An 18706-nucleotide genomic window follows, 5' to 3' on the forward strand; every position below is an offset into this window, starting at 1 on the left:
GGCAGCAGGGAGAAGTGGCGATAGAAACTGTCATTTATTGAATGCCAATTATTTCATACACTGTGCTTAGTGTTTCACATTCATTTTCTCATTTTAATCCTCATAACAACCCTATGAGGTAGGTATTATCACTATTTACAAATAACGAAACAGGCTTAGAAAAATTAGGCCACTTGCAAGGTCATACAGCTGGTCAGTGATGGAGCTGGGATTTGTCTGTTGCTGAAAGCCCATATTCTCTCATCGCGCTCATCTAGGTCAGCTTTGGGCAAAAGGCAATTCCACTGCCCAACTCTGCAAAGAACACCTGGCTGTGGAGGTTGCCGGCCACACTCACCGCTGGTAGGGATGCATTGAAGCAGACTTGATGTTGGTTTTTATCCCACCTGGCATTTTCCCTGCAAGGAATATGAAGAAAGACACTGGAAGTATGGTAAGACTTTTATGATCAGTCAGAAATGTGGTCTCTCATGTTTCCTTCTGCCACCCCCTCAATCATCTCAGAACCTCTGTGGCATCTGACCTTGGATGGCAAACCTGAGAGGTGTGGTTCCTCACTCAGCCCTCTCCCTGAAGGTGTCTAGAAGGAGAGGACTGATGGGGGTGGGTAGTGGGGAGGATCAGACTCCTGCTCACCTACTCCTAGAAAAAACAGTTAAACTTGTGCAACCTTCATTTAATGCCATGGGTAAAAGTGTACGTTTTCTCTCTCTTATAAAGATTTTATTTGTTTACTTTTAGAGAGAGGGAAAGGGAGGGAGAAAGAGAGGGAGAGAAACATCAGTGTGTGAGAGATATCGGTTGCCTCTTACACAGCCCCCAACCAGGGACCTGGCCCACAACCCAGGCATGTGCCCTGACGGGGAAATGAACCAGCAACCTTTCAATTCACAGGCCAGCGGCTGTTCTCTTTTATTTGAATTGACCCTTTTCTCAGGCAGCTTGGAAGAAAATATCCCTTCTAGTTACTTGCATCTGAACTCCTCCAGACTGCTCTTGTCATTACTCAAAATGAGCAGGAGACATAGGACACAGAGCAAAGAATTCATGGAGCACCGGGAAACTTGACTGCTTATCAATTCCCAACCCACCCACCAAATGGTCTTAATTAAGGTTTGACCATCAGTTTCTCTAAGAAAAAACCCTGGCAACACACCAAATGTCCAGAGTAAATGGAACAGAAGGGTAGTTGAGACAGAGGTTTGAGAGGGGGTTGGAGGTGAGAGCAGTTTCTGCTATTCAAAGTTATTCTTCATTCTCTTGGTGTTTGTTAGTCTCAAAATGAAAATTTTTCTCCAAAAAATTGTTTTCTGGGTCATGGTCCAGGAGAATAGGAGAAAATCTCCAGCTCTGGGGGAGCTGGAGGCACAGACAATTCTACTTATTCCTACTTCCCTGTTCAAGGTCTGTCACCATGTCAATCCCTGCCACCTTACCTGGTTGACCTGCTTGAGCCATCTGCACCCCACTGAGCATTGACTGCTGCTGGCTTGGAGCACCTGTTATCTGGACCTGCTGTAACCCTGAGGTTCCTGCAAGGATTGTTCCAGTTCCTGGCTGGCCTGGCTGGCCAGGTCCACTGCTGCCTGAAGGTCTCCAATTAGACAATCCTTTTCCAAAGGCAACAGCTGCCACCAAGGCATTGGTGTCTGCAGGGTTAAAGGTCTGTTTGTTTGGCCGGAGACCTGAAAAAAAAAGGTGAGTGAGGACCCTGAGGTGTACCTCTAGCCCTGGACTGAACGCAGCAATATGAAAACCCATATGAGTACCAGAGCTTGGAGTTCTGACTTCAACAGCATCTAGACTCCCTGCTGGTCCAGAGGAGGAGCCAGAGGACCCCCCCATAACCATCTCAGAATTTTTTCACCCATTTCCTCCACCTGCTCCAGGGCTGGCCTTAAATAAAAGAGACTATTCTTCTTATTCCTCTTTCCTTCTCCACTTTGCCACTGGTCCCTCCATACCTCCACTCTCTGATTCTCGTTCCTCTTTGCTGATTTTCTCCAGAAGGTTTGAGCACATTTTATTCAAGCTCTGGATCTGCTTCTGTAACACAAAAATTGGTGAAAAGATTAGGGCAAGTAAGAAGTGATTGTGGGGAAGTTGCTTTCTTGTGTTCTTCTAGGGGCAATTTACATGCAAGCAGCAATGGTAATGCCTAGCTTCTCATGATGAGACGTGGGGAGTGTGGGGCAGCAGGGCATGAATTGGCCCAACCTGAGCTGCATCAGCACCAATGCGGGCAGCATCTGTTGTCAGCTGCTTCTCTTGCTCTTCGACCTCAGGGTCAGGCTTGGTTCTGAGATGGTCAGGGACCACCTCATGGCTGAAAACAGGTACTCGTCCTTCAGTCTGCCGCTATAAAACACAGACTTTATTAATTCTCCTATGCATTTCAAGAAGATTCAATCTGGCCTGATATATCTTGTAGTTCCTGCCATAAGCAAACAGTGCATTTTCAGGGTAAACACAGCCTAAGACTTATTAACATTTAGCTTCCCTGATCATCTAGAACACTCTACCCCTCATTCCTATACTCTTCATTCTTTGTTTCTGTCTCCTCACACCTCTATATCTACCAGACATAGAAGCAAATCTCTCTACTATTCCTAATTTAAAAATAGTAGAAATATACAAAGAAACATACACTGAAATATACAAAGTCACATAAGAACATACTTTTTGCTTGAGATAGGTATTCGAGGAGAAAGGTCTCTGTCTTGGTGACATAGTCCTCAGGTTTATTTGGGAATAGCTCCCCAACTCCAGAAGGACAGAAAGCAAGACCTCTGAAAGGCAGCCCTCACTTTTCATTGCCACACACTACTCCACATTCAGAAGTTCTCAAATAACCAACCAACAATTGTGCTCCAGGTCCTCATCTAAGAACTTCATTTCCCAAGTTGTACCTTTCTTCCCCTCTTACCATGAGATCTTCATCACGGTCTGGGGACAACACCAGAGGGATGATGACCTGGTTACGGAACAATGGTGTCTTCTCATGCTTCAAGACCTTGTTCAGAGTGTTCAGTTGTCCAGAGAGCAAGGCAAAGCTGTCCAGGACAGAGGGCCTGGTGGTAGTAAGAAGGTGTCAGAATGTTCCCAGTATTCTCAAAGGAGTCCTTCAGATCAGGAATACCCAGATTTACCCCCCAAAAGACTCACAGCCCTATGGCTTGACTGGGTGGGAACCAGACTGGCTTACAGGGATTGTGAGGTTAGGGAAGAGGGACACACTTTCAGCTTCTGACACAGATGGAGGAAAAACGGCAGTTCAGTATCCAAATGGGGTGAGTAACGGTGGCAAAATAAGAACCGTGGCTACACTTATCGCTAAAAATTCAGAAACTGAGTAAAAGCCTCCTTTCCGGCCTAGAAATAGAATCCGTACTTCCAGGGTAGGTTGGACTTAAAAAACTCACCAATATCTATGGCAAGAGATCCGGTGTGGCTGTTGTATTCCTACTATAGCGGGAGGACCCACTGAGGAAGGGTCTCTTCCCAGGGAGGTGGAAGAGTAAGAATCAAAAGTAGAAAGAACCTAGGTTGGGAAACTGTGCGCTTCTCTACGTCTTTGCCGGGGAGGCCCTAAGCCACACTTCACTTGTTATTGGGCAACCCAGCTCTTAACACATCATAAGATGTTTGCAAACTGATAAATGGTTACACCACTGGAGATGCTGTCCACCAGGAGGCCCGGTCCCCCGTCCACGGAGCCCTCCCCCAGGTCGTCCTGGCCACTCTTACCAGGTCAGCCGGTCATACTCGTTCTCCAACTTGTAAATGAAACTCCCCAGTGAGTTCTTCAGGTCGGCCACTTGACTCAGCAGTGCATCCAATGACGCCTCAAGCTGCTTCTCCTCCCTCTGCACCAATAGGAACAGGTCGATTACCAAGCTGAGTGTGCGAGTATGGCATACACACACAGGAGGGCAGCGTGCAACACTAGTCGGGTAACATAGGATTGGCACGAGAGAGCCAGGTTGTTTTGCATCTTCGGTATTTGGGTTACAGACAGCGTCAACCCTTGGACCTTTCAACCCATTCACCTGATTTCAGTTCCTCCTACCGGCTGATTCCTTCCTCTCACCACCTCCTCACGCATGCCTGTTTCTTCTCTGTGTGAAGTACACTCTATTCTCTCTCACTGGGAACTTTTCTCCAGACCTAAATGCCTCGGGTTCACTATCTTTCTGTGTACCTCTGCAGCATATGTACCCTTCTGTCCTAGAACTTGCCTTCTGAGCTGGGCTGTTCTTGTCAGTGGCACACAATCTGTGAGAAATCTACCAACACATGAAGGTTTCTCTGAATACTGGCCTTGCGCCACGCACCCCCCGGCCCGCCGCTTCATTTGCCTTCAGCATTTGCTGTTTCAACCTCCTCCTTGCTGAATTAATCTGCACCCATTTTATCTCTGTGCCAGTATTCCTGTGCTCCTTTCACGAGCTTGGTCAACCTATAAACATTTACTGACAGACTACAGGGGCAAGAAATTAAATGACAAATGAAAAACAAACCAAAAAAAAAATTCACATGTCCTAAGCAGTAGGCAACCGTAAACGGGGGGGGAGGGGGCGGGGGCGGATGTCTGCAAAGCAATTTCTTTCCATCTGTGACCTCCAGTTTTACTTCATACCTTCATCCTTAACAACTATCGGGCACAGATTGTGAAACAGTTTTGCAAACTCGCCAATGTGCAGGGCAGGAGCCCTGATCCTGGGTTCTACCCACGGCCTCAGATTATAATTAGTTGAGGTTTTAGCCAGTGTGGTCCCACCATTTCTTCACCTCGAGCGTCTCTCCAATTACAAATTCCCTGTCATTTCTACATCCAACGGCATCCATCCCACAGCCGAGGCCGGGGTCCGAGCCAACGCGCCACTTTCTTGAGCCGTCTTCCTTAGATTACATCTCAGCCTTCCCAAATTACAACCTGATTCTTCCCCACACTCCAGCAAATCAGTGCTGCTTCCTCCCATCTCGATTTAGCGGCAGCCTGTCTCCAGTCAGCAGGGCTCCCAACCCATCAGATGTCCGCCTCTCCTATCCAGTAGGCCTTGCCCCTCCACACTACGTTCCCTTAAGCGTCAGCCGCTGGTTCTGCCCCCTCCTCTCAGCCCCAACTTCTAATCTCTCCTCACACAACCACTCTCCAGCTGGTACTCTGAAACTAATTGGCAATCAATAGGCCCAAACCTGCACTCACCTGCATAGCGGGGGCAGTGCCGGCAGCAACAACCTCCTCTTCCGGTTTCCCAGTCAGCGAGTCCTCAGAGAGGGCTCCTTCCACCAATCAGAGAGCTCATAACTCGTCCCGCCCATTCATTTCCGGTTTTTGCCAGGTGCGAGGTAGCCGGGTCAGGGGTCACGAGTGGAACCTCTTCTCTGGCCCGGGCCTGCGCCGGAGCTCTGTGGGATGGCCTCGGAGCGCCCGGAGCCGGAGGTGAGGGGCGGGCGGGCGCAGCGCGGCCGTGGCCTCCTTCGGGTCTGGAGGCGACTGGGCCGCGCAGCCTGGGCGGGAACCGGCTCAGCCCCTAAGGCCCGGTTCAATTGAACCTCCTTGCCGAGGTCCCCAGTTTCCTTGGGGGGCTGGAGGAGAAACTCGTTGCTTTGTTTTATTTACTGAAATTTCATCCATGTCGCCGACTTTAGGACTCTTGGATACTTTGACCTAATAATGGTATTAACAAAACCTAGTGTTTTGATTTTATATCGCAGTTTCAGCGGGGAACAGGGCGATAGACTAACTTTGCCGGTTTCTTGCATTTCTGCAAACATTGGAATCCCCTAAACGTCATGAAATAATTTATTTCTAACACCCATGCTTAGGGAAAGAAGCTCTAGTTTCGTGAAAAAAAATATTTGACTCGGAGTGAAACCTCATTCCAGTATTGCACAGATAGCTAACTTCGGGCAAGCCCTAGCTTCCCAGATCTTGTTTCCTACTTCATAAAATACCTGTCTTCTGGTGCGTTGTGAGTCCCACGTGTGTTAAACCAGAAAGTGCATTTGAGTTATATATTAGGTCGTAATGACCACACAAGGAACTTAATGTAGGTTGTGTTATTCAAACCTGTGCAAGGAAGTGGCAGTACCTATTCTCATTTACAGGTAAGGAAACTAAAAAGTGAGAGAGGTTAATTAAATACCTTACCCAAGTGCTACTCAGCTAGGAAGCAGAATTCTGGAGGAACAACATCACTAGGAGAAGTGTTCAGTATTACAAGAGAATATATGAGTGGGCGGGAAGGGTGAGGGGTTTGTATGATGACAAATGGTAGTCATCACTTACTGAATGCTTACTGCATAGCAGGCACCATTCTAAGCACTTTGCCAATACCAATTAATGCTCTCATCCCTATGAAGTAGACACTGTTAACATCCCCATTTTTTAGTTGGAGAAACTTAGGCACAGAAATACTCAGAGCAACAAAGTTACACAGCTAGTAAGTAATAGAGAGCCAGGGCTCCAAAAACAGGTGGTCTGGCTCCAGTTCTTGTGTTCTTTTTTTTTCTAATTTTAATCATTGTTCAAGTACAGTTTTCTCTCTTTTACTCCCATTCCAGCCCACCCACCCATCCCTCCCTACTGCCCTCCCATTACCACCCTCCCCCTAGTTTTTGTCCATGTGTCCTTGACAGTTCTTGTGTTCTTAACCATGATGTTTATAGTATAAAAATAAAGTAGGGACAGGGTAGTAAATCTCCAGGGTTTTGTTTTTTTGGTTATTGTGGGGTGTTTTCTGTAATTTTATGTGATGAAACCCAAGATTAGGAAACTGCCTTTTTAAAAATAATCAGACATGTTCATACGGATGGTAGAGTAGCCCATACATCAGAAATATCAGAATTGAGAAAAAACATGAAAAAATTTGGAGTCTGATTTTTTATGGATTAAAATGAGGAAATAAAATGGGGAACTACAACATACCTTCTAGGCAAATAGTTTAAAACAGCACCGTCCGATAGAAATCTAATGTTAAACATATATATAAGTTTTGTAGTAGCCACATTTAAAAAGGTAAAAAAAAAGGGTGAAAATTTTAGCAATGTATTTAACCCTATATTTCTGAAATATTATTTCAACATGTAGTAAATATTTTAAATGATGAGATATTTAACCTTTGTATCAAATCTCTAAAGTCCAATGTGTATTTTACACTTAGCACATATGATTTTGGACTAGCAACACACAAATGCTCAGTAGCCTCATATAGTAGTAGTTAACGGATTGAACAGTGCAGATCTAAAGTAACTTGGAGTTGAAACACACTCTTAGGAGTCCCATTCAGCTAAGCAGGTGTTAAGTTTTTGATTTGCATTTCTGAAAATTTTATCTCCGGGAAGTAAAGGGAATGAAGAGCTCTTCTGCCTCTGGGCAGAAAAGTGACTGACTTGTAGAGGTTGTTGACAATCTCAAGAGAGAAAGATTGAGCACAGTCAGATTTAAGAAATCACTCATTCCTCAAATACTTAAAGTATTTTGAGTGCTGTTATGGACTCAGAATTGTGCTAATTATCAGGGTGGATGTGGAGTAGTGTAAGACGCATTCCCTATTTTAATGGAGTAAATAAACATTGGATTATAATAAGTGCTGCAAAGGAAAAACACAGAGTGAATGAGTATTTAACAGGGGTTCTTAACCTACTTTATTAAGAAGTGGTGGTGGCAGGGGTGGATCAGGAAGCTGCTTCAGGTGAATGACATTTAAGCCTTAAGAGTGAGTAGGAGGGGCCCAGAGAAGAGGCCAAGTGCATTACAGGCAAAGAGAATAGTGGGAATCCTGAGGTGAGAAGGGGCTTAGAGCTTTCAGAGACCTGAGAGGAGGCAGCGGCTAGTATGGGTCCAGTGTGACAATGAGAATAGCTAACAGTACTTACTAAATGTCACCTAATCGTTCTAAAATCCCCATGAAATAGGTACTATCATTATCCCCATTTCACAGATGAGTTAACTAAGGCACAGAGTTTAAGTAACTTCACCAGGGCTTTACACCAATAAGCATCAGAACAAGTGTTTGATCCTAGGAACTCTAACTTAGGAGGACATGGGGGCAAGATGAGGCTGGAGAAGATTCCAGTTGAGGTCATGCTAGATTTCAGGCCTTTGTCATATTTATAATGGTAAGGAGGCTTCAGACAATTCAAGGGGTAAAAAAATCTACATTTTTCATGGGACCCTTAACAGAAAACAGCACAAGTGTTTGATTGTACCTTGAATACAGAGCAATAGGTACAAAAAAACAACAAAGTAATGAGATGGGAATGTTTCCTTCACCCTGATATGCATAATAGGCAGTGCAGTACCTGATGATGGTTTATTCGTCTTGTTATAAATGGTATGTAGACCTCAGTAGTTGTCCCAAAGAATGACAGGCTTCCTCTATCATTGTTCTGACTCTCATTTAATTGCAACAACATCCTTATGAAATAGATGTTCTTGTCTACATGTTATCAGTGAAGAAACAGGCCTGGAAATATTGAGCAACTTGTCCAAGCTCACCTAGATAGGAAGTAATAGAACCAGATTTGCTTCCAGATCTCTTGGCTCTAAAACCCTGCTTTCTCTTTGCCAGACTACTCTGAGAGTAAAGCACTTTAGACTCAGGGGGATTGAATATTAGGGACTTGAAGCTCTGTATGAGTGTGTGGCTGCTGTGAGAACACAACTAACTCAAGGATTCTCAAACATTGAAGTGGAAGAATTACCTGGGGAACTTGTTAAATGTAAATTCCTGAACCCTATCAACTCTAATTCATTTGGTTTGGGGTGGTGCCCAGGAATCTGCCTTTTAATAAGCACCTCAGGTGTTCTTGATGCAGCCAGCTCTTGGATCACACTTTGAAAACTACCATTTGAGCTGCTTAAATCTTTTTAAATTTTCTGGTTCTGGTAAATTTCATCTTGAATGTGAAGAAAACTTAGAGATGTTTTGAAAACATGGTGGTTGATTTTAAAGAATCACCTGTAAGTGGGAACGTTGTAAGAAAGTTTGAGTTAGACAAATGTTCCTGGTTTCGAGGGTGGATTCTATCAGAACTGACTGATGAACTAAATTTCAGCTTGGCCTTAGACAGTCCATTGTTCAAAATAACTTTTGAGACAAGGTGGAGAAATGGAAGCTCTATAGTAGTGTAATTAAGCAGCCTACTAATAATCCGAAGAAAGTTTTCTAATAGCACAGTGTTCGTGTATACCCTCCATCTGGTTCATCCTTCTTTCCCTCCTCACTTGGCAAACAGTGCTTACTCTTCAGTGTCACTTTCTCTTAAGATCCCAGCCTGGGATAGGTCACTTGGTTACATGCTATCATAGAACCACATTCTTATCCTTTGGTGAATGCATTCAGTTTACAATAATACAATAATTCGAGTGATTATTTATTTATTTTTCTCCATTGGGTAAATTTCATGAGAGTAGAGATTGCCAATTTTTGCTTTCCATTGTATTCTTAGGACCTAGCCCACTGTTGGCATATAGCAAGCTCTCCATAAACTTGGTGGCTGATGTATTTATTTATTTTTCTCCATTGGGTAAATTTCATGAGAGTAGAGATTGCCAATTTTTGCTTTCCATTGTATTCTTAGGACCTAGCCCACTGTTGGCATATAGCAAGCTCTCCATAAACTTGGTGGCTGATGAATGAATGTGTGCTCACCTTGCCTTTCTCCTCTTGGGACTTGGATAAGACTTGATGGTATCCTGATCAAATTAGTGGGGAAGTTAAACTAGAAAGAGATGTATTAGAAGACAAAATAGCTCTCTAAGCATCACAGTAGAACAATAGACTGAATTTATCCAATATAATAGGACTAATGGAATAATTGTATGTGTCCCAAAAAGCCAGCTACATGAGGACAGAATTGCCGGGGGGGGGGGGGAGGTGTTGTATCTTAACAGCAACACAAGTGAGAAAGCCATGGAGGTTTCCTGACTCTGGTACGGTAAAGCTTCCAAAACATGTAAACAGAACCTGGGGAACTCGAAGTCTGTCAGTTTAACTGCACATTGTGTTCCATTCTGGCCCCCTACCTTTTAAGTTGAAATGAAGATCAGCCAAAATTCATTCCTAGGTATATAAGATAAAGAAAATGAAGACATTTGAAGCCACGCCGTTTGAGACATATTTAAAGAACCTGGAGATATTTGTTATGGAAAAGCAAAGACTCAGGGCCGTCACCAGATGTTTGATAGACTCAGAAGCAACTGGTGGATGACTTCCTTGTCATTTTACTGATGCGCACTTTTACGCTTTCATGCACCATCATGGTAGCTGATGGTACGTAATAGGGGAGAAACTAAAGCTCAAGCCCATAGTCTTAGCTATCAAATCACACTTTTTTTTTCCCCCAAAACCTATTACAATCCTATCAGAACCCCTCCCCAGATTCCAAGAACATAAAAAAAGAAGATAATACTAGAAAAGAACAGACTAGTGAAAAACTGGTTTAACAAACAAACAAAACAAAAACAGCTTTCTTGGAAGCAAAGGAAAAATCCAAACAATAGAATAGGCTAATTTTTCATAAAGTGAGTGGATGAGGGAGGATGGAAACTCTTGAACAACAAAGAGTAGATATTGATAAAGTGAAAAATTAAGGGTAAGTGGTAAATTATGAGAGCAATTTCTCTTTCATGCATTTATTCAACAAATATATAAACACCTAGTTCGCCTTGGCACTGTGCTGTTTGCTAGAGATACAGCAAAGAACAATATACACTTCCCTGGAGCTTCTGGACTGTAGGGGAAACAAACATTAACAAGTACATAAATTCTCTATTGTAAATTGTGATCGGTGCTATGAAGAACTATATAGACTGCTTTGTTAATGTCCAACAGAGATACCTGACAGTGCAGAAAGTCATGGAGAGATTCATTTATTCAACCCAGAATTGCCAAGGTTTTAGCCCTAAAAGATAGTGACCAAATGTCCCCAGCTGTCCTTAGAGTGTTGATCCATAGAAATGTGCTCTCTGCCCTTGTAAATCTAGCTCCAAATATGCCAAAACTCCTTTCCTTAGTGTTTCTTTGCATACCTGAAATAAGCTGGCATTTGGGGATAAAGAAAAAAAGATCCTTACTACCAAAGAAGAAAAGAAAAATAGTATTGAGACATGTTAAGTGTTTATCACCCTGAGAACAATTGTATCAATATGATTAGTTCTAAAGTTTGCTTTGCTTAAAACATATAGTAAATTCACTTCTTCAGCCAAAATTGTATTGAGCATCCTATATGCCAGGATTAGTTCTAAATGCCAAGTTTGCTTTGCTTAGACCATACAGTGAACTCACTTATTCAGCCAAATTGTATTGAGCATCCTGTATGCCAGGCACTGCACTAGGCTCTGGGGATAGAGCGATAAACGGAAAGGACTGCTAACTTGACATATTATTCCGTGATCTGATAATACTCTGAGCCCCAGCCTATCATTTTCTAGTGGCAGGGATCCAGCATAGTCAACTAACAGACAGTGGTCACTAATAGTCACACCCACATCAGTCAATTCTGAGGGAGAGGTTGCCTGGCTAGATTTTATTTATTTTTAGAGAGGGGAAAGGAGAAAGCGAGGGGGAGAAACATCAATGTGTGAGAGATACACTGATTGGTTGCCTCTCACACACCCCCAACTGGGGACCTGCAACCCAAGCACGTGACTGGGAATCAAACTGGTGACGTTTTGGTTCACAGGCATGCACTTAATCCACTGAGCCACACCAGCTAGAGCTAATTGCTGCAATTTCTTTCATTGCCAATAGACCACTTTTCTGTTTTTAGGAGCTTGGCAGTGAGACTGTAATTTGATGGGAGATTTTGAGGTGGGTGGTAGTTACAAGTGATGGTAAATATATCAATTTTTTCTAGCTACCTTGGATATCATTCTGCCACTTACTGGTTTCCGATGCTATCTGTCTTAGTCATCATTGACACCTTCCTTTTTGTCACCTTCACTTCCAATTAATCACCAGTTCTTGCCTGTCTTATTCTAAAATCCCTTAAAATGCACTTGTCTCAAAGGTTAGTTCAAGCTGACATTTGTTTCTTTTTTCATAACCAGACTTTTAATGAAAGGCAATGGTGGTTTTACATTGTAGCACAACTCTTTGTGTCCTCTGGGACCCATCTCAAACAGTTCACAGAACTGCTACTTTGAGTGGCTGTGGTCTAGACTACCATCATTTCCCATGGTCATTAGGGAAACTTTCTGAATCACATGGTAGACAGAGGGATTTTTGGTGGGAGAGGGTAACTGTAGGATTGGTACAGTTATACATGCAGATTACAAAAAAAGAGGAGGAATCCTGTACTATAGAAGAACAACAAACCATTCTCCGCCAAGTATTCCTGGTTATATTAAAGAGCATCTGTAACTTTTAAAACCAGAGAGGGACCCTGGCCGGTGTGGGTGTGGGTCACTTGGTTAGAGCTTTGTTCGTAAACCGAAACACGGGGACGCATAGGAGAGGCAACCAATCTATATTTCTCTCCCGCTCTCTCTCCTTCCCTTCCCCTCTCTCAAAACACACACACACAAAGGAGGGTGGGGGCAGGGGAGGGTGGAGAAGGAAGTGTAGCAGTTTGAGTGGATGGGTTTGGCTCCTTGTACTGCAGGGAAGGTCGGCAGTGCCTCACTATGGGGTTTCCACAGGACGTGCTCCAGAACACCTTGTCTAATCAGCTGCTCACACTTCCGCCGAAGTACGAAGTGCTGGCTATTTTTTATTTAAGTAGGACTGAAGTGTCATCGTCAGCTTCAAATTCTGCATAGTCTTTTAGACATCATGCTTCAATATATAGGCTTTCAGGAGATTTCATGTTCTGTGTGAAATCCAAACCTTCATCTCTTCCCAATGACCTCATGTAAGTATTGATAGCAAGGGAATTTTATAATGATTGAACCATGCCATTTCTTCAGCAGACGTGTGAAATTGTAAAACATTTGGCAGAGCACTGCCATATTCCCGCTTGAGTCCTCTAAGCCAAAGCAGTCGGCCATACAGGTGTGCTACAGTGCTGCATCGATTTCTTGGCAAAACAGTGTTGGAATTTGATGGTTAGTATCAAATCACTTCGTCCACCTGACTTCGCTTCATGCACACAAGACTGGCTTTGTTCATTTAAGCGTTTGTCACCCTTAGAACTTGCCTGAGTCCATCCTCCACTTTCTTTTTGTGCATGGCTCAGGGGTGTCCAACCTTTTGGCATCTCTGTGCTACACTGGAAGAAGAGAGTTGTCTTGGGCCACACATTAAATACATTGTGGCATGTAATCGCAAAAGAAAAATCTCATAATATCTTCAGTAAATTTACAGTTTTGTGTTGGGCTGTACTCACAGCCATCCTGGGCTGCATGCAACCCTTGGGCTGTAGGTCGGACACCCCTGTAAGGGCATTTCCAGCCTTTGGGGAAAGTCAGAAAGCTGGAGTGGCTGTAGAGGGAACTGACTTTCTGCTGTGGCTCTGGCTTGGTGGGTGCTCCCTTTCTGGCCAAGCCCTTCTCCAGTTCAGGCCACTAATCTACGTGCGGGGAAGACCCTAATTACTCAGGTAAAGGAGTCCCCCACCCCAGGACCAAGCCCAGACCCCAGCCCAATGAGAGTCAGCCTCTCAGCTGCCCCAACCATGGTGCATGTGGTGTGGTTATGCTGGCCCTCCGAGATCCAGATTTTTTTTTTTTGTCTAAATCCTTCCCTGATGGATTTTTTTTTTTTTTTTTTTTTTTTTTTTGGTAATGCAGATAGGTTACTCTCCAGCCAAAAGAAAGAGTTGACTAGTTTGATCTAACTCAGGAGAAAAGCCAAAATCCTAGCCAGGGTCTACCTCGGCCCAGAGTAAGGAAGCAGTATAATAGAGTAGAATTTCTCAGCGTGGGACCCTAGGTGGTGTAGCGACAACACAAAATAGTGCTGAATCACTTCAAATCATTGTGTAAATTAACTTTTCTGGTTATGTCAGAGGATCTTTTCTGCTTGTAAACTCCTGTCATGTCCCTTCTTGTGAGCACTTTCAATCTCTTCTGCTCTTAAGTCCCTGGTTTCATCCATTTATCACCCTCAATAGATGGGCTTTGCAGCTCTTCAGGCCTGGGTCTGACTGCCGACCCTATGACCTACTGATCATTTAAGTCAATTAACTTTTTTGGATCTGGGTTTAGTTCTGATAAATGTTTTGTGTGAAGACTGAATGAGCTTAACCTGTATTAAGTAAGACCCTAGTGCCTTGCATCTGGTAATAACTTGTAATAGTTAAATTTTATTGTATTCTTAACTAAGCAGCAGGCACTGTGCTGAGTACTTCATATTGCATGATTTCACTTAATCTACACAACAGAACTATTAGATCAGTATTAGGGTTGTTTCCACTTCACAAATGAGGACACTGAGGTTTAAAGAGGTTAAAGTACCTTTTCTACAATCATAGGCTAATAAGTGGCTGAATTGGGATTCAAACCTAGTTTGTCTGAATCTGAAATGCATGCACTTAACCTAGTTCATCTGAATCTGAAATGCATGCTCTTAACCTTTACAGTTATGCTATTGAACGTATTTTAGGTGCTCAATAAATATGAGCTCCTTTCCTCTTTTTGCTTTTAACTTTCATCCCTATCATTTCCCAGTATCTGTTTCTATGTCTTTGTAGCTCTCTGTCTAGCTCGCCTTCTGTCTTAGAGAAAAAGATAGGCTTTCTTCATTTTCAGTCATTGCACGTCTGCTCCCCATGCTCTCCTCTGACATTAGGCTCCCTCTATCATTGCTTCCCCAGAGCTATTTCAATCTGTTCTCCGTGCACATTTCCCCATTTTGGGGAGGGGGGGAGACCACTTCCTTTCAAAACCACATTTCTCAGCAGGCAGACGTTGACTTCTTTCTGTTCATTGCCACTCTGTCTTCAGTCCTCACAGCCTGGCACCTTCCCCTTGGCTAGCCAGGGACACCAGGAGGAGAAATTTGCAATTTGTCTAGAACAGGAAGAGAGGAATCTTTTCGGCCAAGGCCAGAGTAAGAGAGGAAAGGAATACAACAGATAAGGATGAACCAGGAAGAAACACTGGGGAGTTCAGACCAGCTAGCTGACCCTTCTTTTCTTTGTGAAACAATAGGCGTGTTTCTCTGCTAGCACTGTGGGGGCTGAGGGATTGGAAAACTACGGGGCGGGGCGTAAGAAAGGTTGCTGACCGGGGAGAAGTAGAAGGATTGGTAAAGACCTGCCAGAGGTGGCAACTTTCTAAGAGCAGCTGGTGCGGTGTGTGTAGGGATAAGGGGGAGTGTCAACTTCATCCTGAGTCAGCGCTCGGCAGGGCTTATGTAGTGAGGACAAGCACCTGGCACAGGAGCTGATGCTTGTCAGGACACTGGACGGCCGCCTGTGAGGCAGTGGAGGGAAGGAACTAGTGTTGGTAACTGGCAAGTGTGGGACGCTGTGACCCACCAAAGTTTGATATTGAGATATTCAGCAGGCTTACCGTTCACCCAGTGAAGATTCCTTTAGTTCCTGCTGTTGTCGAGGATTATCAGGAGAAACTCTCTGGCATTATGGAGTGTCTGGTCTCTCTTAAGCAGTTTGCTAAGCACAGGGACACAAAAAATAGAACAAGATACAGTCTCTGTTCTCAAAGAGCTTATTGTTTATAGGAGAAATTCACATAAGCATTTGATAACGTGTAAAAGGTCACTTCGTCTACATAGAGATCTGCAGGGGGAACAGGAGCAGAGAGCTGAGAATTGAATCCTTGGGTACATCTTATACTTTTCACTTCTGCTACCTTGCTTCTCATGAATAGTGAGCTCCTTGGGCAAGTTACCTACATAGCGATCAAGGGGATGCAGAAAAACTGGAATTCTCTTCTGGAGGGCAGGCACTTTGTAGTACAGGCTTCCTCCACTAGGTGAGCATTCTAGGAGCCCATCTGTATCAGTGTACTAGCCGGTGTTGTTGTGAGAGGCTGTGTTCAGCTTCCGTGAATTTTTTTGAAAACTCCTTCAATGCATTTGCCCATTTCATTATGGTGATTTATGAGCACACTGTGTTCAGCAGTTTTTGACAAAAAATGGCATGATCCCTGTGCCCAACCTTTCCTCTGCACCCAGTCTTGCCCCAGCGATTTTTTTTTGTTTCTTTCCCTGGATGAAAGAAGTCCTCAAAGGGAAACGTTTTGCCGATGCGGAAGAGGTGGAACAAAAAAACAACAGGAGCTCTAAAAGGTATCAAAATTGATGAGTTCAAAAACTGTTTCAAGCAGTGGAAAAAAGTCACGATAGGTATATTGCATCAAGTGAAAAGTACTTTGAAGGTGACTGAAGTTTAAACACGTAAGAATAAACCCTGGCTGGTGTGGCTCAGTGGATTGAGTGGGGGCCTGTGAACCAAAGGTCACTGGTTCAATTCCCAGTCAGGGCACATGCCTGGGTTGAGGGCCACATCCCCAGTTGGGGGTGTGCTGTTTTTCTTTCTCCCTTTCTCCCTCCCCCTCTCTCTGAAAATAAATAAACAAAAGCTTTTTTTTTAAAGAATACACAACTTTTTATAAATTCCAGGTTTTGGGGGTCCTCCCTTGTATATATGAGGAACTTTTATAAATTTTTATAAATTTATTAATGTCTCTTTGTCCCTAGGTGGAAGAAGCTGGGCAGGTGTTCCTGTTGATGAAAAAGGATTATCGGATCTCCCGAAATGTTCGCCTGGCTTGGTTCCTCAATCACCTGCATCAAACTGTGCAGGCCACACCCCAGGAGATGTTGGTGAGGCCCAGAGACACACAGTATGCAAGGGGTGGCTCAGAATATCTGCTTTTTAAAAGAGGGTACTGGAGAGAGACAGTAGAGGAGACTAACTCTGGGAGGGGCAAGTGACTTTGTCCTCAAGATGATTCCACTGGGGAAATTTTGTTTCATAATTTTCCATATCGGAAGAATATGTGTTGGGTTGTGGGAGGTGGAGCCAATGGCGTGTCATTTTGGATATGGAAGTTCAGGTCCTGGGAAGAAAGGGGTGACTCCTCCCTGACCTTTTCCTTCTCTCTTCATCCTAATTGTCAGCTTCAGTCTGAGCAGGAGTTGGAAGTCCTCAGTGTCCTGCCTCCTGGGTGGCAGCCAGATGAACCAGTGGTCCCAAGGCCATTTCTCCTTGTACCTTCCACCCGGGTCACCTTCTTGGCTTGGCAGTATCGATTTGTCATTGAGCTGGACCTTAGCCCATCTACTGGCATTGTGGTAAGGGGCTGCGGGGAGACAGTGGGAGAAAGGATGGGTTGGGGTGAGGAGGAGACGGAAAGGCTTGGGAAAAATGAAAAGTGGTCTCAGCCAACCACTGTGGAAAGGAGACAGGCTGTTCAGGAATGGTGGGAATGTAAAGACAGACCCCACTCCCTCAGCGGCCCTGTACTTGGAGGTGTGCTCAACCTGCTGATGGGTCCCACTGACCCGTTGGAGCTGCTTGTGCCTGCCCTAAGCTCAGGGCTGCCTTTGCTTACTCTTGAGAGATCTTTCTGTGCATTGCCCTCAGGATGACTCCACAGGGGAGATCTTGTTCGATGAAGTTTTCCACGCCCTGTCCCGCTGCCTGGGGGGCCTACTTCAGCCCCTCCGAGTGCCTGGATCGTGCATCGACTTCCAGCCTGAGATCTACGTAACTATCCAGGCCTACTCCTCAATTATTGGCCTGCAGTCCCACCAGGTATTGCATCCTTTTTCCAAGTTCATACCCTCAGACCTCACTTCTAATGGTCCTGTGACCAAGTCCTTACCCTGTCTCTATTGCCTGTGCCCAAAGTCCCCGGCTCTGCTGGCTCCTTAAATCTTAGATTTAGTCATCTCTTTGGGTCTCTCTCCTCTTGAAAAGAATCCGTTCCTCCGGTCTTAGAGAGCCTTCCCATAAGCTTTGGGTCAGTCAGATGGCATTGATTGGACAAATTCCTCGCTCACTCCTCCTGTGTGTCTCTGGACGTCTGTTTTCTTAGTGTGTTTCTCTCCCCCCACCCCCACCCCCCGCCCCTGCCTTCAGTTCCATCAGGTTTGCTGGTGTCCTGGCTTCTGGCACTAACTCCCAGAAGATGGTCTTCAGGAATAGTTTTATGATTTTGAAATATAACAAATACCCCAAAACCTAATTTCTTCCATGGGCAGAGGCAGTCATTTTCTCTGAATGTCCTGTGGGTTGTCGGGTGTAATGCTCACCGTACAGATAATCACATACCCAAGCAGGCCATCACAAGACACTCCTTTTGGACAACGGCCAAGTCTGTTACTAGAATATCTGTCTTTGACTTAGATAAACAGGGCCCAGTTTCCCCTCATCTGCTCTTAACCACCCTCAACTCATTGGTAGGGGCTTACCCTGAACTGTCCCTGATGGCTACATTGTCACCTTAGCTATCAAACTGGTTTTGAAAGACAGGGTTGCAAGGAAAAGCATCTGAAGTTCAGAAATGTATAACAAAGCAATTGGTGCACACCTGAATCCCAGCCCTCCCCCCTGGATTAAAGTGCTCTCCTAGCACAGTTGTTAGGACTGCTGGTTGTGGGCTCCATCCCCAGACAGAGTCCAGGCTCTGTAGGCATGTTGATAGCCAAGGCAAGAAAGCATGGGTATTGGGTAATCACTCAACATTTGGTTGGGTTTGGCAAATACTTACTGAAGCCTAATCTATGCCAGGGTTGGGCTGTGTCCTAGAGACGTAGATGAATCAGACACTGTCCCTATCCTG

At 44.5% G+C, this 18706-nt stretch overlaps 2 protein-coding genes and 1 pseudogene across 3 annotated transcripts in view; 1 reads left to right on the forward strand and 2 right to left on the reverse strand.

The window, feature by feature from the left end:
• Nucleotides 1–15: 15 nt before the first annotated feature.
• MED8 (mediator complex subunit 8) lies at nucleotides 16–5282 on the reverse strand. The gene is made up of 7 exons (XM_028513629.2): nucleotides 5210–5282; nucleotides 3748–3866; nucleotides 2927–3071; nucleotides 2218–2358; nucleotides 1965–2046; nucleotides 1437–1685; nucleotides 16–398 (listed from the first exon to the last, which is right to left on the reverse strand). Exons 1-7 carry the CDS (start codon nucleotides 5213–5215, stop codon nucleotides 334–336), a joined length of 807 nt encoding a protein of 268 aa, XP_028369430.1. The 5' UTR covers nucleotides 5216–5282; the 3' UTR covers nucleotides 16–333.
• A 64-nt stretch (nucleotides 5283–5346) lies between these two features.
• SZT2 (SZT2 subunit of KICSTOR complex) overlaps nucleotides 5347–18706 on the forward strand; it is a 51807-nt gene continuing 38447 nt past the window's right edge. For both annotated transcript variants that reach the window (XM_036025891.1, XM_028513706.2), the window contains exons 1-4: nucleotides 5347–5446; nucleotides 16617–16742; nucleotides 17040–17213; nucleotides 17506–17676. In XM_036025891.1, coding sequence (XP_035881784.1) covers nucleotides 5420–5446; nucleotides 16617–16742; nucleotides 17040–17213; nucleotides 17506–17676 — 498 coding nt within the window. In that variant the 5' untranslated portion in view covers nucleotides 5347–5419. The remainder of the gene's footprint in view (nucleotides 5447–16616; nucleotides 16743–17039; nucleotides 17214–17505; nucleotides 17677–18706) is intronic.
• LOC114496161 lies at nucleotides 10201–13181 on the reverse strand (annotated as a pseudogene).

Source organism: Phyllostomus discolor, chromosome 5 (genome assembly GCF_004126475.2).
Source record: "Phyllostomus discolor isolate MPI-MPIP mPhyDis1 chromosome 5, mPhyDis1.pri.v3, whole genome shotgun sequence".
In the NCBI taxonomy this organism is placed as follows: domain Eukaryota; kingdom Metazoa; phylum Chordata; class Mammalia; order Chiroptera; family Phyllostomidae; genus Phyllostomus; species Phyllostomus discolor.

Excerpts from the sequence above, each read along its gene's own strand:
- MED8 (XM_028513629.2), bottom strand. Across the intron at positions 3,072-3,747 it reads GAGTATGACCGGCTGACCTG|GCCCTCTGTCCTGGACAGCT; the intron begins GTAAGAGTGGCC and ends TACTACCACCAG. Across the intron at positions 2,047-2,217 it reads TTGGTGCTGATGCAGCTCAG|AAGCAGATCCAGAGCTTGAA; the intron begins GTTGGGCCAATT and ends TTTGTGTTACAG.